Source organism: Corythoichthys intestinalis, chromosome 9 (assembly GCF_030265065.1).
Source record: "Corythoichthys intestinalis isolate RoL2023-P3 chromosome 9, ASM3026506v1, whole genome shotgun sequence".
Lineage (NCBI taxonomy): Eukaryota > Metazoa > Chordata > Actinopteri > Syngnathiformes > Syngnathidae > Corythoichthys > Corythoichthys intestinalis.
This window is the reverse complement of record NC_080403.1, coordinates 5293621-5319836: the sequence shown is the minus strand read 5'-3', so window position 1 is coordinate 5319836 and position 26216 is coordinate 5293621. Positions and strand designations below refer to the sequence as shown.

The 26216-nt window shown below is 39.0% G+C and overlaps 1 protein-coding gene across 2 annotated transcripts in view; it reads left to right on the top strand.

The window, feature by feature from the left end:
- Positions 1-565: 565 nt before the first annotated feature.
- Positions 566-26216, top strand: part of poc1a (POC1 centriolar protein A) — a 77699-nt gene continuing 52048 nt past the window's right edge. Inside the window, exons 1-8 of one of the 2 annotated variants that reach the window (XM_057845324.1) lie at positions 566-736; positions 4388-4472; positions 4569-4740; positions 7032-7211; positions 7277-7384; positions 7484-7599; positions 17497-17630; positions 26056-26124. In XM_057845324.1, coding sequence (XP_057701307.1) covers positions 659-736; positions 4388-4472; positions 4569-4740; positions 7032-7211; positions 7277-7384; positions 7484-7599; positions 17497-17630; positions 26056-26124 — 942 coding nt within the window. In that variant the 5' untranslated portion in view covers positions 566-658. The other variant, XM_057845325.1, reaches the window with a different exon arrangement.

Below are 26216 nucleotides of genomic sequence, written 5' to 3'. Positions count from 1 at the left end.
AATTTGCTAATTAATTAGGTTCATATTCGTTAGAAATGTAGCCCTGACCCCCGTTCAATAATCTATTTGGTGAGTTTGTTCTTATTAATGGTCTTATTAATGTACCGCCCATAGCAAAAATGAGAAATTTTTGAAAATCATATATTTTACTGCAATTCAAAATGGATTTTTCAGCACACAATTTTTTTAGGAACAATTTATACGGACAATGGATAGTGCATCGTAATGTATATGACGCCATTCGCAATTCACAATCGTTTACTAAAATAAAGACACTTTAACTTTATTGCTACATAGATCGTTTGTATTCTTGCAAAAGGACACTACTTACATCTAGCGGATATTTGCGGTACTGTATTTTAAAATAGCATATATAACAGTACTAAAACGCCTCGCCCACGATTAATTGACTTGTTTTATATCAACAATTTAACGTACTTTTCATTGTTTTAGCAAATGTTTTATAAAACAGATGTATTTATTTTTGGCGTTGGCGAAAATTATGGAGCGTCCCCTTTAAGAAAACTTGCCCGATAGCAACCGCCCAATCGCGGCGCGTAAACTGAAACTTGTTGTCAAGCAGTCGGCAGCTAATAGCTAAAAAAGATCTAGACTGTTTTCTACCTTTAAAGCCAACCATAGCTTTTTTGGGAATCCGATGTCACTTCTGACAAACAATTCGAAAGTTGTTACTTCTCCTGTCGTTCCCGGACCACGTAAGATGTCTCAGGCAATGGTAAGGAAGTTTATAAAGCTTTTCGTTAGCCGAGCCGGGGTGGAAGTGGCGTCTGTGATAATAGGCGACTGAGGCCCTTTGTGAGCCGTGAAATAAAGTTAAATTTACAATATGTAACATATGTGATTCAGTTCTTATCTTTCAGAGTAGACATTTTTATTTAGGTAGTGTCATACTTCAATGTATCGATGGAGGATATGCGTCATGAACGCTGTCTCATGCCACTTCTTTGATGAATAATAACGGTTGTAGTACAGCGAACTATGTCCCGTAAGGTTAATTATATTGTCACTGCAGTAATAGTCAAATACAGTACTGTTAAAGCAATAGTCACTTACAGTACTGTTAAACATAAGCAAAACAAACAAATCGTGAAAAGTTGACTGTCCTAAAGAGTCCCTTTAACTTTTACATGAATATCAATCAAATCGTTAATATCTGTGCGGAATGTTGCAACGGCTTATGATATAACAATATGTCCTAATAATGTAAGTACATCCATTCAAATGCTTTTCTAAACACTTACTCTGAGGTTGTGCTTGTTGGAAATAAGCACATGCATGTTTAATTAAAAATCTTTCTATCCTTGGATCCCTTTCACAGAAAGAATGTTAAAGTTAATGCCGTCTTGTGGATTTATTTTTATAATAAACAAATACAGTACTTATGTACAGTATGTTGAATGTATATATCCGTCTTGTCTTATATTTCCATTCCAACAATAATTTACATAAAAATATGGCATATTTTAGAGATGGTTTGAATGCGATTAATTGCAATTAATTAATTTTTAAGCTGTGATTAACTTGATTAATAATTTAATCGTTTGACAGCCCTAGTTTATAGTGAATGTGTTGATGTTGTGTGGTTGAAGACAGAAAATATGGCCTCCTCAAACCTGGCAAGACATTTCTGCCTGGAAGTCCATCACTGGACAATGAAACGACTGACTGACTTCATAGACGTCCTTTCTGGGCTAAAATATCTCACTGTTCCCTCAGTTAAAACTGTAATGGAAATGATTAATGGTGATCTCTCTCCATGCCTTGATAACACTACGCACTGAATAAGAAAAACGTGCAATGTAGTGACCGAAATATAAACCTTATTTGTTATCAAAGTCCTCCTGAGTAAGCCCAAGATATTGTGGGACCACGGTGGAGGCAAAGACATTGGACGATATTAAACGGCAGCATGCACAAGAGCTACTGGACTAAAAAGAGCCAGAAGAAAGAGAAGAAGGTACCAGCTCCGCTTCTTCCAAAGGAAATGAGGATGAATCCCTCCAACCCACAAAAAAAGAAGAGGATAGTAAAGAGGTCACCTCCATGTTCAGGCTATTGTTCCAATCCAAAGAGTGCTAGCTGAAGAAGTTGTCCATGTTCCTCCAGGAACAAACACTCAGTGTTGTTAATGATGGCGATAGAAGAGTGCTAGCTGATGAAGTTGTCCATGTTCCTCCAGGAACAAACACTCAGTGTTGTTAATAATGGCGATAGAGTATAACGGTGTTATATTTTTCAGTAGAGAGTAATCTAATTAATTACCTTTCTCATCTTGGCAACGCCGTTACCGTTACTGAGGATGTAAAGGCGTACGTTACTATGCGTTACTACGTTGGTTGAATGACGCGAGAAAAGTTTGAGAGACACAGACTCATGGAGATGAGAGAGCTGAGGGAAGGGAGTTGTGACGCCGTTGCAAAGGCGATGCTAGGTGGCTCCAATAATACTTGACTGTCGCCGATGGCCTACAAACTATGCCCAAATGATGCTACGGTAGATATCACATGTATATAGAACTACATGCGAAATGTCAGACACGGCGGCGTTAGCACATGTATAGAGAACTAGATGCGAAATGATAAGCTAAGTTTTTGTTTGCGCTAATGTTTTTTTAATGCATTCGTAATTTAGTTTATGGGTATATTAAGCCATTTTTTGTGCGAATATGTGTCTGAACCATTTGTTAAGAGAATTGTTTAAAAAAAAAAGTTACGGCATGCATGTAAAACGTGTTAAAATTGGATTCATTGTTTATTTTGTCTGTGTGAGGAGGAGGAACACAACTGGTGTCAAAGTGATTGAAGGATTTTTTTAGTACAATGTTCCTGCATGCATCTATATAAAACAAGCTGAGATCTCACTGTAGTATTTCAGCTGTTAAATTCGCCTCTGACGGGTAGGGCAATAATTTTGGCAGAACAAATGTTCTTGGGAAGCAAGTAATTAGAACCAATTCAGCGCAGCATCACCACCAAATGGGCAAACTATTCCTTAAAAGGCTGTTGTGGGTGCGGGATTTTGTCCAAACCCATCATGAGGACAGCCCTTCACCAATCTGGTGTCTAACAAGTGCAATCATTTGATTGCATTCAGGTGCTTCTTGTTTGTGCTGTAACCTCATTGGTTATTGGTTAAACTGTCTGTGCTGAATCAGTTGGAACAAAGACCAGGACACACTGCGGCCCTCGAGGACCAGTTTTCCCACCCGTTTTAGCGGAAAAGGGGCATTAGTAGTGTAATGCAAGTCAATAGTAATTTATACCCCTTTTGAGACTTTGTTTGGAAATGGAAAGAAGACTGCAAACATCACCAGTATGAATGCTCAATCTGCAAAACGGACTGTTCAGAGGGAATCCCATTAATATCCTCCCCGGCCTGACAATACTTTTAATTTTTTAAAAATGATTTTACCCCCTTACACGCGAGCTACTTAGCTGGAAAGCGTCACAGGCTCTCGTCTCCTTGACAGCACTGCCCTTTGCATTTTACGTGTGTTGGCTTATTGTCAGGCGGTCTATTGAGCTTCCCATGCACTTGAATGCGTGACCTGATATGTAAAATTTTACTGAAGAATCCGTAGGGAACTACAACAAAGCAGCTTTGATGTAGAATGTTGCGATGGATTAATAAGGCTGGATCAGAAAGAGAAAACGACAGGGATAATAAAATAATAAAATCAGAAAAAGCCACCTTTTTTGTCTTTATGGGTCCAAAACGATTATTATAATTGGTTGGTGAAAAAAAACAACAGTTTGGACATGAAGGTTATGGTGTCCTGAAAAAAAGGGACCTAACCACACCACTGTAAACAACTTTTTCTTTGAAACTTAAAGGCAACATCAAAGGCATTCAATATCGGTCTAAGTAGGCCCGGATCTTAAAGGGTTAAGCACATAAAGTAGTTTTATGTGTGAGCGTTATATTCATTTGGTGGCCACAATTTTGAAGTATTTTGTGTTCTAACTATACCCTTTTTTTTTTTTTTTTTTTAACCACAAATGAGTATTTTGTGTGTGTTGCACAAGGGCACCAAACAAGTAGTTGAGAAGCTCGCATTTCTTCAACAACTAGTTGCTATTTTTTTTTTTAATGTGACCCATTGGTTCCAAAGTTGAAGTCCTTACAGATGGAGTACATCGAGTACTGTATCAAATTTTTCGTTGCTAGCATTTACTTTTCTTAAATGTGTGTAAGCGATAATAAAAAAGGTTTTACACTGTGCAATTATTCTTACATTATTGCAAAACGGATAACATTCAAGCCATAATTGCAAAAAAAAAAAAAAAAAAAAAAAAAAAAAAGACACAATGCTAATAAAAGGCAATCTAATGCATGACGATTTTAATTAGTCTCTGTGCTTACATAGCATGATCCGACACTTGAGCATAATTTCAAGGGTCACAAGGATGCCGTAACAAGTGTGGACTTCAGCAGCAATATGAAACAGCTCGGTAAAAACTCTCAATTCTCCACCCATGTTCAAATCAGTGTTTTAATTGGACTGTCTTTTGGCACCTGTATGCATGCCTTACATCGTCATCCACCAGCCACCAGCTCCACAGACGGCATCGTGATGATCTGGAACTTAAAACCTCAGAGGCGTGCTTATCGTTTTGATGGGCATGAAGACTCCATCACCTGTGTCCAGTTTTCTCCCTCAGGACACCTGGTGGCCTCTTCCTCCAAAGACAGGACTGTACGCCTTTGGGTGCCCAACATGCAAGTATTTTTGTTGTTTTGTTTTGTTTGTTTTTTATTACCACGATACAGATCTGTTATTCCAATTTGTTTTGTTTTATTAATTCCATGTCACACATTTCAGTGCTTTGGATTTGACAAGGAAAGAAGAAAATCTATTATTTTTATTTTGTTGTAAAAACAATAAGAATAATAAAACTGAAGTAAAATGATCCGCCCATTTAAAGAAAGCTACACTGCTGGCCAAAAGTATTGGCACCCCTGGAATTTTGTCAGATAATGCTCAATTTCTCCCAGAAAATGATTGCAATTACAAATGCTTTGGCAGTAATATCTTCATTTATTTTGCTTGCAATGAAAAAACAAAACAGAATGAAAAAAAAAATCATTATCATTTTATACAAAACTCCAAAAATGGGCCGGACAAAAGTATTAGAACCCTCAGCCCAATACTTGGTGGCACAACCTTTAGACAAAATAACTGCGAACAACCGCTTCCGGTATACATCAATGATGAGATTCTTACAATGCTCTGCTGCAATTTTAGGCCATTCTTTTTTGGCCAACTGCTCAAGGTCTCTGAGATTTGAAGGGTGCCTTCTTAAAACTACCATTTTCAGGTTTCTCCACAGGTGTTCTATGGGATTCAGGTCTGGACTCATTGCTGGCCACTTTAGAAGTCTCCAGTGCTTTCTCTCAAACATTTTCTAGTGCTTTTTGAAGTGTGTTTTGGGTCATTGGATCAAATGGTGATACTTTTAGATTATTTGATTATCCCAAAATACCTTCCTTAAGGTCTCTACATGGTTTCCCGCAGCTCAGGTGGAGTTGGAGTTGTTGCTATAATGTGTAGAAAATAAGTAATGAATAATCAATGTGCATAATTTATTCTGACAGCTAGAGCAGTGGTCCCCAACCTTTTTTTTTTGCACCATGGACTGCTATGATGTGGACCATTTTTTTCACAGACAATGTGTGGCAGAAAATTGCAGTAAATATAAAATTACACGATGGCACTAAAAACGAACATTAAGTGCAAAAAATGTTTTAACTCCCCACATGCTGAATTGACCTTTTTTAACAGAGGCCTCTCCTAAAACTTCAACACCTCAGTCACGGCGGTCAACCACTAGAGGGCGACGTACACAAATCTCTACTTGGATTGGTCAAAAAGCACTTAGAAACAATTATTTATTTTTTCTCTGCAGCCCAGTAGCAAACGCACCTCGAACCGCTACTGGTCCCCGGCCCGGTGTTTAGGGATCACTTGGCTAGAGGACCTTTAAGCCAGAAATCAGGGTTCCCGCTGGTCCTTAAAAAGTCCTAAAATGTCTTAAATTTAAAATCCGGATAATCAAGGTCTTAAATTGTCTTAAATGTAATCGATCATTATAGGAATGTCATTTACAGACGATGTGTTTAATGCCAGGGAAATCACTGTAGCCTGCCGTAAAACTTCTAATTGTGTGTATTTGTTTTATTAATGGCCATGCACTAAATACGAGCGTTTGGGATTAATATGTGTTATAAGGTACGTTGCCCGCAGTCCCTTGAGTTGACGCCATGATGCTATTTCCTGGTTATTTGCGGTTACAGAGGTAAGCAGGAATATGCAGAGGCAGGGAAGTGTAAATTTTATCAAAAAAGGATGGAAAGTTTATTTGAGAGGCGGTTGGCCGCTGGTGAAAATAACAACAGTGCCTGATGCAGGGTACGGATGTGACAATATATCTTTATGTATTAAATATGTGCTTTGAGGGCCTTGAAAGGTCGAAAGGCGCTATACAAGTATAACACCATTTACCATATATAACTGTTCATTCACTGCCACCCTCCCAGTTCAAACGGATTGAAGGTCTACTAGTGATGAACTCATTCCAATTCACATCAGAAGGATTAAATACCTTGTTTTTTCTTTTTATTAGTTGATTGGTAGGAAGAATCTAGAATGATATCCTGACCCATGTATCAATAATTGTTGTATTGCTATCATCATTATCGTGAACCTTATATCACAAATCTTATCGTATCGTGAGGTACCCAGAGGTTCCCACTGGGGGTCAAAGCCGCAGAGTTGCACATCAGAAGAGAAAAACACAAGTTACGGTGAAATAAAGTTAGCTTTTTTTTTTTTCCTTATCAGAAATTGTTGTGACATGTTTTGGTTTTAAATGATATTTTTAAGGTCTTAAAAATGTCTTCAAAGGCATTAAATTTGACTTTTAAAAGGATGTAAGAACCCTGGAAACGGTCAAACTTGATGCTAAGTTTTCTTGCTCGTACAGTACTGAGCAGCCAGATCTTTGTTACAGGAAGGCTCAGTCAACAGTGTTCAAGGCTCACACCGCCACCGTGCGTTGTGTGGACTTCTCTGGAGACGGTCATACTATGGTCACAGCGTCGGATGACAAGACGGTCAAATTGTGGGCCCTCCCCCGACAAAAGTTCCTGTTCTCCCTCAATCAGCACATCAACTGGGTCCGCTGTGCCAGGTATGAAATGTTGGCTAACACGAACTCAAATCGAACTGCAAATATCAAATGTTCTTTTCGCACAGGTTTTCTCCAGACGGCCGCTTGATTATTTCCTCGAGTGATGACAAAACCATCAAGCTGTGGGACAAGAACAGCAGGGAATGTGTTCACTCTTTCTACGAACATGCAGGGTGAGTGCTTTTTATTCTACTAGTATCTGACCAAAGCAAAAACGTCTTCTCATTCGTTTTTTTTTTTTTTTTTTTTTTTTCCTTTCTGCTATCCTGTAGTTACGCAAACCAAGTAGAATTTCATCCAAGTGGAACTTGCATCGCTGCGGCTAGTACAGACAATTCAGTCAAGGTGTGGGACATTCGATCCCTTAAGATGTTGCAACATTACCAAGGTAAAGAGTCAATACACTTGATTATTTTACATAACCGTAGTCCTTTAACTTCAAGTTAAATAGTCCGTAAACTTTAAGGTAACGCGCAACTAGGTGTTTGCATTAGTTTGCATTCATGATGTCGTTTATTGTCTTTACACACAATTTAGAGGAAGTTATTTTGTCTGTCAACCACACTGTCATTTTATTTTGCTCCCTTTTAATAAGATAAAAAAACCTCCAATAAAATGGATTTGAGGTCATTAAGCACAACCACAATTCATAAATAAGGCACACTGGATTATAAAGCACACTGTCAATTTTTGGCAATAGTAAAGGATTTTAAGTACACTTTATAATCTGAAAATACAGTAATTAAATTTTATTTTGTTTAGATTGTCTTTGACTGGAAATCACACAGGGCAATCTCCAAAGTGAAAAAAACCCTAAAAAGTACATTTTGTTCAGAGTTCAAGTCAACTCTCTTGAAAAAATCAAATTATGATAATGCATAACTTTAGCTCAGTCAGCATCCAAAGCATTCACTCTAGAAGTGTGTTTTGGGACATCACTACTCACTACACAAGGGTAGAAGTGCACGATAATTATCGGTTCGGTTGATAGATAAGCGGTTCAGAAGATTAATAAATTATATGAATGTTATAGAGAGTGATTAAAAGTATGGTGATAGGGAGTGATTTAAAGTATGGCATTAAAGGTGAGACAGTGAAAAATGTGGGTGTGCCTACATTTTGTGCTAGTGCACCTTAAAGGGATCCATAGATAGAAAGGCTTGTAGTTCTTAAAAGATAAATGTTATTATGTGTTAAAATAATTTGATATAGAAACCCTTCTTGATGTTTTCGTTTTGATACGATTTGTAAAATTGAACAAGTAAGTCGCCATTGTTGTTGACGTCACAGAGCGGTGACGTCACATGGTTACGCTGCTGGGCTTCCACAGTATGACCTAAGCGACATAAACATGTCATCTGTTCAACCCTTTCAATTTGAACCCGAGAAGAACATCAACGAGCATGACATTTCACAAAACTAGCGGCAAAACCAAAATGAACAGGAAAGATGAGATGAGAGTAGGGGAAAAAAACGGGTGTTCTGCCAAAATGTGCTACACCGGCGAAACATCTACAAAAGGGGAACTTGACACCCAAAGTACTACCGTGCGCTTCCAGCTTGTTTTGTTTAGATGCATACAGACAAAACATACTAAAGATGCCTTAAGAAAATACTTAAATATAGTAATATCAAATAACGGTGGTCCTAATACGCTACGCGACGAATGTGGTCAACAGATCAACAATCTGCGTTAAAGCTACCACAACAAAGCACAATGCTCAAAAGGATGAGAGGGAAACACATGCAAAACGTATTTTGAGGCAATGAAAAGCTAATAACAGACTCAATAAAAACACAAATAGTATTGTAAGTACTCGCCGCTTTTAACCGGTGTGCGCAAGTTTTGGACGTCTTGCAGCGTAGAAGGAATTGAAGATGGGGGGGTACTGTAAAAAGTACAGTACTGTAACATTTTAGGAACATTTGTTCAAATGAAAAAAAAAAAAAAAAAAGTATTTTTTTTTGTTAGGTACCGGATCGGGACTCGGGACTATTGGCAGATTCTCAAAATCAGGTTTTTTAATTGCAAGCAAAATAAATGAAGATACTACTACCAAAGCATTTGTAATTGCAATCATTTTCTGGGAGAAATTGAGCATTATCTGACAAAATTCCAGGGGTTCCAATACTTTTGGCCAGCACTGTATATTTACAAAGGGTTGAATTGAAAAGAAGAAAGTAAGGAAGACTTGATTGAAAGGAAATCTGTCTATTTACCAAATTAACATCATGAAGTCACCAAGCTAAATCATGTTTCATTCATTCAATCAGTATTATCATCCCAAGTACCACTGTTGTTTTCAATCCCAATCTGAAGTTCTTTTACAAGCAGATTGTGCTAATAATGAAAATGAGGAAAAATAAAATCTAATTTACCTTAACTTCTTAACACCCAGCAGACTGAGACTTTGTTAATTAAAATCTCCAATATGCTTGAAGGACTTCACTGCTGAAATGTCATTTAGCACATTTACATACAGTGGGGAGAACAAGTATTTGATACACAGTCAATGGGAAAACCCATTGGCAGTGTATCAAATACTTGTTCTCCCCACTGTATATATAAAAAACACACAATTACATATCAATGACAGATATCCAGATATTTTTGCACTCTTCGTGAAAAAGATCCGAAAATGTATTTTTCTCGATGTAGGACATAGATGAATACTGTTTCACACTTTGCAACTGCATCATCATTGAGGCATCCCCTTGTCACTTTGTTCACATTCAAAATGAAATTGACATCAGGGATTCCCCTATATTCAACAGATTGTGGCGCACCGCCACACTAAAATGAAAGCCGCCACGCCTGGCAAATGAGATGTATTTTATTTATTTATTTAAATAAAAAAAAAATTTTAAGGCCGCTTCAAACTAGCGGCAGCCGAGTGGGAGGAGTTCAGCGGACACCTATTCATTGTGTATTGTAGCCTAATGTTCGTAACTATGCAGGCCCCCCCTTAAGAGACGCAAGGGGAACGAGTAGGAAGAATGGGAGAACGAGAGAGATAGCGAGAGAAAGCGGTCGCATGTTGTAGCAGCCCGCTGTTATTTTGTTATTGTTTTTCTTTATTATTGTTACCACAATAAAGTGGGTAAGCAAATACAGACTTCTCTCCTTCTTGCCCATATCCGGGGCATTACAATAATTTGGATCGGACTTTTCGGCGAAAGTGAGCGGTGGACGGCCGTCTTGGACGGAAAGCAAACTTTGACTAACTTGCGCTGAGAGACTGCGGAGAGGCGGGGCCCAAAATAAAGCCTTGCTCTATTTTCAGAGCGTTGGTCACAGTAAACGATTTATCAGTTCAAGCAGAGTAAAATGATACATATTCACGGTACAAGAACGTCGTTTCTGTGTCCATCGATTGGTAAGAAAAGGCTGTTTGTACGAGTGACGTGTGGGCGCTCCCGTCAGGGGGGACATTTCACGTGGAGTGGCTATTTTTCGGCACAACACCGGCGCGCCAACTTCAGACAATTACGGCTGACGAAACTTTGATAAATGCGCCCCCCCCACCCAAATTTCGCGAGCTCTGGGACACTCGAAAAATGACTCTCATACCTCTCCTTGCTAAGTTAATGGTACCTCGACGTGCCTTTGTGTGGAAATTTAGTTTACGAACAACGGGGAAAAAACTATTCACCTTCTCACCGAATCAAGTAAAACTCTTTACACGGCTATTAGAATTCCCCCAGTGCTCTAAATGGGTCAGTTGACAGAAGGACTGTTATTGTTGTGGTAATGTAGTACTTATGAGGGTCAAATAAAAGGAAAAAGGAGGACTACGACGGTGGTCTGCAACCCGCGGCTCTCGGGCCGCATGCGGCTCTTTAGCGATGCTTCGGAGCTTTTTTTTTTTTTTTTTTTAAATGGAAAAAGATGGGGGATGGAAATATATTTTTTTGTTTTAATAGGATTTCTAGGAGGACAAACATGACACAAACATTCTTTCAATTCATTAATATTGTAATGAAGTTAAACTTGTGGTGGCATAGTACAACAGAGTAGTCACGTGGTGCGTCATTCTCTATAGGATCCACTGCAGGGAAAACAAACATTTAATCATGAAGACTAATTACGTATTTCTATAGTAGGCTAATATAGCTAGTATCGATAATTATAAGGCTTGTAAAAGGCTTTTAATTTTTTGTGGCTCCAGACATACTGTATCAGTTTTTTTTGTGTTTTTTTGGGGGTCAAATATGGCTCTTTCAACAGTTTGGGTTGCCAACCCTGAGTCACTACGAGATGTAAGTCGTACTATTGCCACGAGAAAAAAAGTCGCATTAGTACATCGGGTAACGTAGCTGTAATCAGCTACGGATTTTACATACATGTACTGTAGCTGAGAGGTACAACATTAGCCTGGCTAATGAAATATTTCAAATATATCTTTGTTATGGTTCTTCTTGGGGGAAAAAATGAAGAAAAAAAAATTCGCTGTGGCACGACATGGTGAGGCTGTCCGACTCCGATGCAGCCCACCACCACAGCTTCAAAAAATCCTAGGGGAAACACTGGACATTTACTTGTGGTGGGCCCCCTACAACCTCCAATGGCATTTATGGGCAAAAATGGATATCTTTAATGCCCTAAACCCTGCTCTCGTGACCAACCAGAGGGGTCCATACTCAGCTTGTCTTGTGCGATGGGTGGCATCATATGCTAGTCCTCCTGTTCTTAAAGCCAGTCACTTAGGTGTACTGGCAAAGCCTTCTCCTTTTCTTTATATAATTTCTCCAAGTAAAATCAGTGTATGAAATGAGTATCCACTACACGACTGAGAACACTAGCACAATGGTGCAGACTGGGAGGCAGAATACACAAAATCAATGTACCGTATTTTCCGCACTATAAGGCGCACCTAAAAGCCTTTAATTTTCTCAAAAGCAGACGGTGCGCCTTATAAATCAGTGCACATTATATATGAGTTAATATTGGTTAATCATGGTGTAGCAGGTACCAGCTGGGCCCCCACTGGCAGATTATAGTTGATAATCCTAGTGAAGTTTGGAAAAACGGCTCATTAAATCAGGGACTTGGAAGGCGTGTGTCTCATTCTCCATTCATTTGGATTATCTTTATTAAGAAACAATTTATGACAATTCTACTGCAGTGACCATTTTCTTTATATCATTAAATAATCCTTTCAATATTAAGAAATAAATCAATGCTTCTTTACTTGCATTCTTGTGCATGTCATTTCTTACCAATTAAACATTTCACATCTGTTTTACAACTGAATTATGCCATCTTTATTCACAAAACATTCTATATGTAACATTTCCATATTTTGACTTTTCATAAAAATAAAATCTTAATACATATCTAAGTAGACACTTGATGACAGACTTAAGTCTCTTGCAGTTCAAAACTATTTACATACACAAATAGTTACAATCAATGGACACACATCATGTAACATGGCGACCGTCTCGCGTCTCAGTTATACTACGTTCTTTCAATACTGTAGTACTACAGGCCACAGCTTGCTATTAGCGTTAGCACCACCGTTAGCTTGCTACACTGCTACAAGGGACTATACTACTTTCCCAATGTTTCAGGTGACTGTATAAATTAAAATAAGCCCGCAAATGCCAAGGAGCCAAAAGGATACTAAATAAATAATACAACTTTATGAGGGTAACGGCCGTTTCCTCATGGATTGCTGTGCTAACAAGCATTGTACAGGGGTGGTCAAAACCATGTTAAAACGAAAATAACTACTTAAAGCCCAACACTCACACATCGTCCTTGTTACAACCTTGAGTAGTCATTAAAGAAATGGACACGAACCTGGTGTAGTTTGGAAAAACGGCACATTAAATCAGTGACATGGAAGGTGTGTGTCTCTTTCTCCATTCATATGGATTATGAGTTCGACCGTTGTTTTTGGCCCAATGTCCTCCGTGACTCGCTGATAAATGCTGCCCCGAGTGTCCATTTCGCCAAACAGCGAACAGTACTTTTACTGTTTTCCCTAGCATGACAAAACGACAAAATTAAATATTAGAATTAAAAAACATTTCAATATCCCAACAAAATACTTTTGGAGATGTCACAATGGCATAACATGCCCTTTAGTGCAGCACCATCTAGTGGATGTATAACGCAACCCCAACTACCACCACTACTACTATTAATACTACTACTGCGCCTTATAATGTGGTGTGCCCTATATATGAAAACAATTTCAAAATAGGCTATTCATAGTAGGTGTGCCTGATTCTCCGATGTGCCTTATAGTGCAGAAAATACAATACATACCTTATATACGACTACAACATATTACAACTGCCTCGGAAATTTTGGGTATAACCGATGTCATGAGCAATGACGGACTATCCAAAATACTTGCATTTAATTGGCTAAAACAATACTCATATTTATAAATGTCTGCTCTTAGCAATTTGGTGTAATTCCTCAAAATATTGGGTTTTATTGATGTTGTGTTAAACATCAAAAAATGACTTTTGCCTTTTTTCTTGAATTGTTAATCACGATTCTTTCAGTTAGGGTGCACGTGATCCAAAGCTTTCCTATTCTTTTAACCTATTGTAGAGAGAAATTAATCTAACTTCATCAGTTGTGAAAGCCTTGAATTGCCTGTGCCACGAAAAAGCATGTCAAGCACTCATAATACACGTGGTATTTTATGCTCCTGAATGAAATGGACCCCTTGGATGTGTGTGGAAGCGATCGCTATATTTATTTAGTTGTTTGAATCCCGCGCCATGAAAATGAGTAACTTCTGGCAACAGTCTCGAGTTGAGAAAGAGGGTGCTGTGACGTGTACGGGAAAAAGTCTTCACTATACAGCCGTACTGTTGTATGAGAAGGACTAAGAATTCAGCTGATTTTGCAGATTAATACGTTTATTTTTCGCATCACGCCAGCCAAACGGCTGCAGAAAAATCTTGCTGCACGAGGGACAGGCGTGTGTGCCTTTTTGGGGTTTCAAAAGGTTCCCATTCACCAGTGGATATTGGCCAAAACAAGCCCCACTACTGTGGGACCATTGGACTTACCAGTGAGTAAACATTGTGTTTTGTATTATGTCAAATACTAGGATCATTTTAATATGTAGGTAGCTTTCATGTTGTGGCTGACCTGTTCCTTGCCCCCTCGGCCGACGACAGGTGGCTTGTCGCACATCCCCCCGCCGGGAGAGCACTATACTCGGCTTTTTCCCCTCTTCATGTGCCCGGTGTTCTGTCAGATTTTCCGACCGATCAGAACTTGCAACTTTGAGTTAAAAATAGCCGCGAATACAGCGATTACAAAGCAAACACTACAAACTTTTTAAAATAAAGGACTACTTACGTTTGATCATGGATGGGAACGTAAAAAGCTCTCCTCATACACATTAGCTGCACATGTTAGCTGCACAACAACTGCAGCCGCTCGCCTATGACTCTCTCTGGCTGTTTACGACTTCGCGGTGTAGTAAGGCATTATTTTACCATATTGGTGTTGACTAGAGGTGTGCAAAATTTCCGATTCTTAGATTATTCGCGATTCGGCCGTGGAAGATTCGAGAACGATTCACAAACATCCAAATTCCGATTATTGAAATATGCCAAGTAAAGCGGAAGTACAACACACTCAGCGCGCCGCGCGGGCTTCGGGACGGAACGGAGCGGGAGTAGCTAAACATTATGCTTCTCATTAACCGGCCCCTCGGGTAATGCCAACGCTCAACTCACGGCTCTAGCTCAACTCATGCCACGAGATAAAAAAACACAACAACATACCTGCCTGCTGCCGAAAAGCTGCTACAAGTAAAGCTAAGCTACATAATGTTACGGTAGATATCATTTATATAGGACAAGATGGATTATAGACTCGGTAGCGGTAGCTGCACATCTGCAAAAAGCTAGATGCGGGCGTTAGTAAACGGCCGCCATCTTAAAGCAGTAAACTTCCCTGCAATGCTGTTGTAGCGAACCTTCCAAGCAAACCTAATTAACTTTTTATCTAAAATACTCCTAAATCGGTAAAATATTGACTTGAATCTATCTTTAAAATAGTTTTAAAACTTTCACATGTCAAAAGTAGACAAAAGGGAAATTATGGAATAACGGGAGCAATTTTAACAATTTTAACCGTTGATTCACAACATTAAATTAATTGAATGTAGTTTAAAGCTGCTGATACAGAATGGGGACTGGAGTTTTTTTATTTAATGTTATTTTTGTATATTTGTTTACTGCTATATGTTAACTTGATACTGAAATAGTAGTTTGGTTTAGCCTGAGAGTATTTTTGAACAATTTTGGAACTAAAGTACAAAACTTTATTTAAAAAAAAAAAAAAAAAAAAAAGGAGGGGGGTGCATCAATAATCGTTTTATAATCGAATCGGAGCCTCTGAATCGTAATCGTAATCGAATCGTTAGGTGCCCAAAGATTCCCAGCTCTAGTGTTGACCATTTGGCCGCTACATGCTCCTCCGACGTCGGCCGGTTTGTTCAGCGGTCATTGTCCAGCTGCTTCCCCGGCGAGCTCTCCTGTCCGTAGAAGCAGGGAAACGAGCTGTAAATTGCTCTCCGCCGGGCGGTTTGCCGATCGGTGAAGACAATCGACAACCCAGTCGTCATGTGAAATGATCCGGGCTAGTTATGTGTGATTTTCTGCTTCGAAGACTTTGAAACGTCACTAGGTTCGGGTTAGCATGTCGGTTAGTTGTCACGCCTCTTGGTTTGTTTATTCTCCGAAGCCAGGGAAGGGAACTGACATGAGCCCGATTTAGGTGGTATAAACTATCATTCGAGAGGTGCGACAGTAAAGTTGAAGTCGACAGTTTTGACCATTATGGAGAAATTTTGCCATGTCGTCTTGAATAAATGCAGTTTTATTATTTCATATTCCATTTAGCACAAGACTGTTATTTGTCATGACCATGCCATTTATTTAGCTATTCGGGAAAAATACTTGGATAAAAATAATATCCTGTAAAAATATTGGAGTAGAGATACTGAAACAAAGACATTTTGCGGCTCTCTTCATCATGTTTTTCCTCGTTCTGAATAATTCCCCCTCAACGGGCTGACTCGTCCTTCTCAAGCCATTTATTTAGCTATTGGGGAAAAATACTTGGATAAAAAGAATATCTTGTAAAAATATTGGAGTAGAGATACTGAAAAAATGACATTTTGCGGCTATCTTCGTCGCATTTTCCTCATTGTGAATTATTCCCCCTCAATGGGCTGCATAATAAATCAGATGACATCGTGACCTCGCTGACGTCATCCACCTGTATTATAATACTATAATGGTAGGCGTGGCTAACCGGCAAATTAAAAGACTAATTTCTTGTCATCTGTGCTTTGCTAAATTGTTGTATATAGTCGAATCGTCTCAAAATATGATTCTAATTCACATAATAATCCCATTTAAGACTTTTTTTCTCCTGTCGTACACACTTTAAGGTGCTCAGTGCATTATGATAGTGTTTGAGTCAGCAGAGAAGGCTCTGAAGGCACCAACGGAACACCACTGCTTCTGTAACTGGCAAGCGTGCTAAAATGGTTTTTAGAATATTCCATGTAGATGATGGCATGGGATAAATACATTCCTTCTACATTATTTCCTGTTGACTTTATTCATTTTAAGAGTAAAGTATGTGTTTGGAGGTTTCTGATACCTGTGTTCTTTATGTATGTTTAGCAGCCACAACCTAAGGTACATCACTTGTAATAAGAGCCAAGACAAGTGCTCCTTCAAAAATGTATGCCTCACATTTAAGAGGTTAAAACTGAACCATAAGAAGTGAAGAACCTGTGATACAGTTCATGTTTTGGTCATTACAATGTGGATGTGCTGATGTAGCTTGTGAGTTCAGTTGAGGACAGCCTTTTTGCTGTGCGCTATCATTGTCTAGCCAGCAGAGGGCGCTTCGGCTCCGTGGAAAAGCTTCTTTGCTCTGTCAAGAATCCACTCACTACAGTAGATGCCATCATGAATCAAATGTGATCATCAAAGCTTGACGTCATCGTTTGTTAGAACGTAAACATCACGTTGAGCCAGCTCTAAGTCAAAGTGCAAGGAGCTTGTTACACAATGGTGGAAGACGAGAAAACAGGCAATTCTGCAAAAATCAATTACGTACAGGTTTGCTTGCAGTTATACATGTAGGTTAATTACAACTGCTGTTCTTGTGTTGTCTGGCTGGCTGGCTTATTCAGTTGCATTTACACACGATTTACTGGGTTTTTAAATGTACATGTACCTCATACGTTAGTTTTACATTTGTTTATAAGTGTGTTCTCTTCAGTCCACAGTGGTTTTGTGAACAGTTTGTCTTTCCATCCATCTGGTCATTACCTCTTGACTGGGTCCAACGATTCCACAACGAAGATACTGGATCTTGTGGAGGGAAAACTGTTGTTCACACTGCATGGACACCAGGTACAATACACACCCACGACAAACAAAACTTCAAATTCTGGACTAATTTAGAGTTAAGCTAAAAATGCTGTACTTAAGAGAAACAGACACTTAAGTCAGGGGTAACCAACCGTTTTTCGGAGGGCTTCTTCAGAAATGATAAAAGAGGTACAAATTTGATACATGCCTCTGATATGACACACTGAGATTATCTGTTTGTATGCTTTCTAAAAAATATTAATCTATGAAAAGGTTCTGATTGTAGTTAGGGCTGCATTGATCTAATATGAATGACTTCAATTTTTAACCAAAATGCTAAATTAATCTAACGTGAACTCATTTAAATAAATAAATAATCTTTTTTTGAAAGTAAAGTTCCCTGTCAGTTAACTCCTCAAATGAACGTTTCACTATATATGGATAAATGAAGGTCTGCCATGACTCCACTGATTTTCAAACTTGGGTACTTGGAGGTGTGCAGGAGATGAGGGTGGTGGTGGTTGGGTGTTGCTCCCTTGATCCTGCAACGGAACCCTTTCACCTTTCAGTGCCCACCTTTGTCTGCGTCCTGTTCTGCTCTAAACTATGGTCGGCATGTTTCTCACTCTGGTGGAGGTAGGTAGACTGTCGCTCTCTTGGATTTGGACCACTCCTGTGTTGAGCAGCCATTTGAGAGCGGTGGTGTGCAAGTGATGGCCTGTGGTTGTAGGTGTTGGACATGGTGGTGCCAGGTCAGGGCATCTTGGGGGATCGCCCTAGGTCTTAGGACACAGATGGTATCCCATTCACTGGTAGCTTCATGGGTAGGGTTCTGCATCGTTTGAATTTCAACGGTTCCGATTCTACGTTTCGATTCCGGTTCCAAACGATCCTTGATTCTGAGGGGTCAAAAAAAAAATTGTATAGTTTCTATTAATTTCTTGAGTATTTTTAAATTATATGAACTTTTAAGTAACCTTGCTATGAAATTGAACTTGAATATATGATATGAATATGATGTTTCTTTCCACAGGAGTGCACTTTAACAAAGATTTTTTTTTTTTCAAAAGCTCACTGAGAAAACATTTACTCATATTGTTTTACCTATGTTTTAGAGCAGAAGTGTCCAAAGTTTTTGCAAAGGGGGCCAGATTTGGTGTGGTAAAAATGTGGGGGGCCGACCTTGGCTGACGTCCTTTACGTAGAACAATATATTTAAGCAAATTTTAGCAAGCCATTCTGTGTGTCACATTTGCTTTATAATTGTTCTTAATAATTTTAACAATCTCGCAACTAGCCTTTGTGGCGTTCTCTTTCGACTTTTGGGCTCTTGCAAAATACTGCTGCTGTGAAATTAAACTAGGTTCAAGTTGCTTCAATTTCTCGCTGCGTATTTTCCCTGTAATCTTGTCGTACATGTCAGCGTGTCTTGTTTGCTAATATCGCCTCACATTGAACTCTCTAAAAACAGCGACTATCTCTTTGCAAATGAGGCAGACACAAATGTTGCGTATTTTAGTGAAAAAATAGTCTGATTTCCACCTATCCTTGAAGCGTTTGCCGTCGCAGTCAACTTCCTTTTTTTTGTTGTTGATTGTCGGCATTTTAGAAAATTGGGAAGTCAAGGGTCACACGGGGTAATGTTGCTTAGAGTACAGCTGCTTTTTAGTGGGTAAATGAGGAGCAGCATTTAGTGTGTAAGCTACTTCATTTTCTGGTTGCAGTACTGTTGACCAATTTATTAAGTCGCTGTGCGGGCCAGACATTATTGATCTATGACAGAGGCTGAGGGCCGGAGGAAATTTGACCATGGGCCGCATTTGGCCCCCGGGCCGCACTTTGGACATGGCTGATTTAATGTGTAAACTACTTCATATGCTGGTAGCAGTACTGCTGACCAATTTATTAAGTCTGTGTGCTGGCCAGGCGTTATTGATCTTATGACAGAGGCTGGGGGCCGGATGAAATTTGACCACGGGCCGCATTTGGCCCCGGGCCGCACTTTGGACATGTCTGTTTTAGAGTGTATTATGCTGCAGGGATTTTTACATGTTATTGAGCCCCCACCAATGGGCTAACCTGGTGCAGAATATCAAACAAACAAAAAAACAAGTAAACCCAGTCCAGATTAGAAGTGGGTACAGTATAAAATCAGAAACAATTTTTGTTGAGGAAAATCATCATATCTTCCTTCTCAGGCAGTAAGCATGAGTGTTCTGTGTCTCCTGCATTGGAGAACACATGTTCACTGGGTGTAGATGAAACTTCAACGCATAAATATGAGAAAGCGAGATCTGACAGCGAAGGTTCAGTCTTTTGTTCCACCACAATGCAGCAGGGTCCTCAGACAAAACATCTGGTGGCTGGTGCTCACAGCAGAGTAGATAAATAAATGTCACGTATCACTGTAGTGAAGTACGTGAAAGAAAATCTTAATGGTGCACGTTTAAGGTCAGATTAATACATTTTAAAAAAGGACTACGAGATTAGTCGTACTATTGCTACGAGAAAAAGTCGCAAATATTACGTAGGGGTAAGTGAGCAGCTGCGCATTTACATGTACCTTAGCTGGGAGCTACGATGAAGTATTAGTACAAATTCTTTTGTTGATTATAATTTTATGTAGATGAGGCAAAATAATAAGGATTTTCTTATTTGTAAAACCGATTCGAAAACAAAAGATGCTTTTAATACTGTTGATTTTAATGGAGGCCGCAGCACACTACGTTAAGTACGTAGCTGCTTATATAGCTACATTAGCCCGACGTTCTATTCCTTCCAGCCATCCATTCATCATCTACCGCTTAATTCGGGGTCGGGTCGAGGCAGCAGAAGACAGATGTAATATATTGTTCTGACTGGTTAGAGGACCGGGACTGGCACGGCGTGTCAAATACTATGCTATGCACTACTCGGCACTTGTATTCCATGAAGCCGGAGGTGTTTAATCATATTGGTCGTGCAGCCACCTTTGCGTGATATAGTTGTGTTGCAAATGGTGCACTGAGCTGATTGGTCTTTTTTTTGTAAAGTTAAGCCAAATGTTTGAGCGCCGCTGCACAGTGTTCATGGTTGAAATCAAGTTGCAGTGCATAATCACATCCTTAATGCGGCTTCTTCGTGGTGTTCGGCAGCTTTTTTTCCGGCCGGCGGTCAGGGCATCGAAACTTGGAATTGAAATTAAAAAATTCGACTGGTTCTGGGAGAATCGGAATGTTAGTCTCAGTTCCCATCGATGCTCGATGCCCAATGCTATTCATGGGGTGGGTGAACGAGCTTGGCTCCCCTCGAGGTGTTTTAGGTGTTTGCCAGTCCAGCAAACTGCTTGACTAATATGCATTCAACAATGGGCACACTTTACAAAACGGCATCACTAGACATATTGTGACCTAGCTACTGTATTGGTGCCAGGATTTACAATAACAGTGAATATTAAGATGACTACTCAATAATTCTCTCAATTGAAAAGTCTTAAAGGGAAAGACAACATCTTTATCGTGCATACTATCTGAAAGAATCTTAATTATTATTATTTATTAATAATTATTATTCATATTGAAAGTTATTACAGTATATTTAATTATAAAATAATTTTTCAGTATGCATACTTACTCAGTGTGAAACTTGAGCCTGTTTAGATGTGCACAAAGCCCATATGCTTATTCTTCACCAGCTCTCAGTCTTTCTCTGTTTTTATTTATTTTTCTTTTATAGCAGTTGCACTTGAAAAAGCTCAGAATTATAAGACGGGGACTTGTCTTTAACCGCATCAGGGCCGAGCATCTCGCAGACAATGACTTTTCAGGCAGGTAGTATTAATGTCTCTGTCACGTTGTGGAACTTTTTGGATTTAGCAACAAGTTCAGCAACAAGGTAACTGGCTTTGAGGGCTTTCCCATTTAACTTTGTGGTTTTTCTGAAAAAAAGTTGCCTGTTTCTCTGTGTTTTCACAAAGGCGAACAAAATAGTCCATCGACTTGGCGAACAAAATAGTCCATCGACTTGTTTTGAAGCGACGCGTGTTTCGTTTGAAGATGACTTTTAAACTTACTTGGCACCATGGCACTGTTGGATAGCTGCTTGTGTCGCTTTCAAGAACTGCTCGGATTTCTAGCCATTAGCCACCTTGCTGTCCTCAACAATGTGTTGGAATAAAACACAGGTTGGAGGATTGACGGTGGTCACTAATGGATAAAATAGAAAGTACACTTTTGAGTATATCGACACATAACGAGTCTAAACAAATGATGTGCAGTAGACGTGCTAGGGTCCACATTGTCGCAGATAGCAAAGTTGCTGATGGCCAGAAATCTGAGCCGTTCTTGAACGCGACACAAGCAATACCTCGCTCATCCGTACGCGACCGAGAACTTTCTACCTACCCCTTCATTCCTTCCTACTGCATCTCCGCCCGACGACGTTTAAAAAAAATACATATACATGTATATATAACTGCAACATTGGATAATTTCTCGCTGCACACCTGACGATCTCTCACGTCACACTAGTGTGACTAGTGCACACCGGTTGAAAAACACTGAAATGGTTAAAAAACGTAAATGAAGAGTAGTATTTCCTGGCATTAGCAATCTGGAATCAGCTGGCAGTGAAGTTGTTTTTAGCAGCCCTTTTAATTTCTGTCTTAGTCTTTTGGACGAAAATACTTATTAGTCGGAGACATATTTTAGCCATTTCAGAAGGTATTCGTCTTTGTCTAGTTTACATCAGTTTTAGTTGACAAATACTCAAAGTTGTTGTCCAAAAATGAATAAAGGTGTCCAACAATTTCGAATGAACATTCAGATCAAATTTATTTGTATTACCCTTTACAAAAAAACAAAAGGTCCTCAAGGTGCTTTACAACAACAAAAAAATATGACAGATGAGCACATATTGTAGCATCTACAAAGTTGATGTCAATTTCCTGAAAATACACACTCGGCAGGAAAGCATTATTTTAATAAATTACACCCACTTGGATGCCACAAACTGTATATTAAAAAAAAAAAAAAAAAAAGAGCGTTAAAGAGGATGCTTGCCACGCTAAAGTTAATGCTGATGCTAACGTGAATGCTATTCTAACGCTACGTCAAGATAAGAAAACAAATCTTACCACGTGTTTTAAAACAAGCCAGCCTAGCTTGAAGGCTGCCAGTGAGTGTGTGTGTGTGTGTGGGGCAGCACATCACACGAGGGACACGACCCAAACACTACTACGATGCAGGCTACTATGATACTACACTTAGAATAAGAATATATCACATATGACAGAAACTAACATTTTTATCTCGTTACTGTCTCATCAGACGAACAACAAAGTCATTAAATATTAAACAGGTCTCCTCTCGTTCTTAAAAACTTTTACTCTCGTTTTTAAAAACACAGTACTTTTCTGTGGCCTTTAAAACATTACTCGCCTAGTATGGCATCTACACACAGCAATCTGATTGTCTTTTAACTTGTATTTCTTTTCTATGTACTTCCTGCATTATATGCAGCACTTAGGCTTCCCTCGTGAATCTTTTAAATGTGTTATACAAATAAAGCTGATTGGTTAAAACAGTATTGGCATGCCAACACAAACAATCAAATTAATCAATCAAAAGCGAGTATCCCAGATTGTCTACATTTCAATTGTTATGTCAGTAAAACCCATTGATCCTTGTGCGTCAATTTAAGAGTATTTTTTTTCACAGAAAAAAATTACTTTCATGGAGGACTACAAAATCAGAAAACATTTTCTGTTGAGTTCATTTTCAAGTTACTTCTACCACATTCCCATGAAATCACAATGTCCCATCATTATTGTCAAAGCTTTGTTGTAACAGGCCTGCAGGCAATTCTTTGGAGGATACGTTGTTATCAAATTGACCTCTAGTTTAGGTGGTAATGAGCGTTGTTCTGTACTCTGCGTGCCAACTTCCTGTACGCTTTTTTCCTTGAAAGTGTGTATACAGTATGTTCATTTTACTTTTTTCCCCATTTGTGTGGAGTTATTTTAGTACTTGCCAGGCAAGCAGCCCACTCATAATGACTCATCTCCGAAACAGGACCGTGTTTTTTCCTCTGTTCATGTGGATTCTCTCCTCCCCTTCCTCCTCCTCTGTTTCAGCTCCTTTCTTTAATCCAAGGTCAACACAACTCCTGTCTGATTTTACACTTTTGATCGTCTCACTTTTAGGACTGGCAGGCCGAAAAACCAGTGGAACTATCGATCAAACACATCTTTAGGTACCGCGTGGGATGTCTTTATAGCTGACTTGGCACTAGTCCACTCTTTGCACTGATCTTGACCAAGAATACATCATATCCCCCTTTGTCACACCTCAGATGTTGTCATTTCATGCTCATACTCGACAATTATCTCATTGTTCTTTTTGGCTCAGCACTGATTCCAATCTGTTGAAGCTAGGAGCGCATGGTGGAGTTCTTTTGAATTAAAAGGACACTGCCCTTTTTTGATTAAGAAAATACATTGTTTTAAAGTTGTCAAGAAGAACCAGTATGTTTTGTTTTATCATTTTAATGTTGTTTACCTTTTAAAAACACACACACACACACACACAAAAAAACTGTTATCTGAGAACACTTGCCACCCACACTGCATCCTGGTTGTGCCTGCTTTCAAGGAACAAGGCGGCTTGCCGGCCTGGTTTCCTGCCAATTAGCCATTCCGTCGGCTGTTAAGTGTACACTTCTTCAGTCCAGGCTGCTCAGTACAATATGATAATAGACTGGAGAATGTACGAATGTCAAAGTTTTCTATCTCGACAGCAGGGTTTATGCGCCCAGGAATACCCCTGAAAATGTATTGACTTTTTTTTTTAATATCTTGAAAGGTATTAAGAATTCACATTTTCTATTAAATCATAACAAAGACATGGAAATATCGCGTGGATAATATTTAAGATGTTTCAAATATAAAATAATTCATTCACCACCAAACTAGGGATGATCTGATCACGTGATCGGAAATCGAGTGAAAAGGATGGCCAATTGGTTCTAAGCTTCACGGTGGTTCATTTGGTATTATGATAGTCATATGATGCCGCCGGTTAATATCTTTTGGTGTTAATATCTTCGAATACAGTGAGGACAGCTGCGGCTTATAGTCCAGTGCGGCTTGTCTATTAACAAATGCTGTTTTCATGCCAAATTTGGTGGGTGGCGGCTTATTGTCAGGTGCGCAATATAGTGAAAAATTACGGTAGATTCCCATCTTCCATCACAAAGACAAAAAAATTTCTACTCGTTTTTTTTTTTCTTTATGATGTTCAGTTGCTCATAACTCAACAACATTGTTATACATTTTTGGTAGTGACTGAGTTAATATAGTTTAACCATGGTTAGAAAATCATTTTATTCTGTTATTATTTATGTTTAATACAATATCCCAACTCTTGTGGAACTGAGGTTGTACTAGTTTAAACAACTGCCTCTTACACGAAGGTCATTTAAACTTGATGTTATCTTTCCCTTCAAACACGCTTTTGAAAAAGAAAACAGAAAAAGTATGTTAAAAGTGTATGAATGATAGATTTGTGACTTTAATGCTTAGATTGGATTGAATTACAGTTTAAATTAAATGAATTTTATTTTGGACAGTATGACGCTTGATTCCATTTCAATGACCTATTATGGGAAAATAAATATAATAAGGTTTCAGTGTATTCGATGTTATATGTGACCACCCTTTTTGATGGTTCCTCCTCCATCTGAGAAAACTACAGTATATGTACAATATCCCGTAGTACGGTCCTCTGTTTTCATTTGTGTGTGGTACAACAAGCATATTAATATGTGCTACTTCTATTGTTTTAAACAATACTTAAAGCTAAGAAAGAAGACTCTCTTAAGTTTCAAATGAGTGATTAATGTCAAGTACTTTTCTGAAGCAATAGTACATGAGAATTATAACACGTGGTGCATTTTTTTAGATGAAATGTGGAGTTGTGTTTAGGGCATAAGTTGGCAGATGGTATGAGTGCCGGTTAGAATAAAGAGAAAAATGCATGTATCGTTGAATGCCTATCCTGCGAAAAGTACAGTAATCTGTTTGTCTAGCCATGCCAAGTGCCAGTCTAGCAGTAGGCATTAGTCAGAGCAGAAACAACATACTGTCTGTCACGTTGTCGCGTTGTCATAGTAACACTGTCTGCTTCGCTCAGGTGCTTCTGGGAAAGTATTCCTCACAAAAAAAAAAAAAAAAACTCAGACTGTCTGGGTGTCAGTTGTGCATAGGGTACAGCTCCCTTTTTATGACTTCCACACACCTTGTTTGTTTCTTTTGAATTCCTTTGTCGTGAGCCCCAGGTGATCATTGCTTGCTCTGATCAGTTTGACCACCAGCCCACCTGTGTATGTCCCTGCTTTCTTTATTGTTACCACCATACAGGCGCAGTAGTTAGGAGTGGAGTCGTTGGCTGAGACTAAGATACAATGTGATCTCATCTCTATTTCTCCACAGGGTGCAGTAAATTGTGTGGCCTTTTCCAGAACAGGAGAATATTTTGCCTCAGGAGGTTCTGATGATCAGGTGATAATAAAATAGGGAGAATCTGATTTAGCCTGGGAAAATGCTTATTTAAAAAAAATACTGTAATAGTGAAACTTTACAAGAAAACTTAC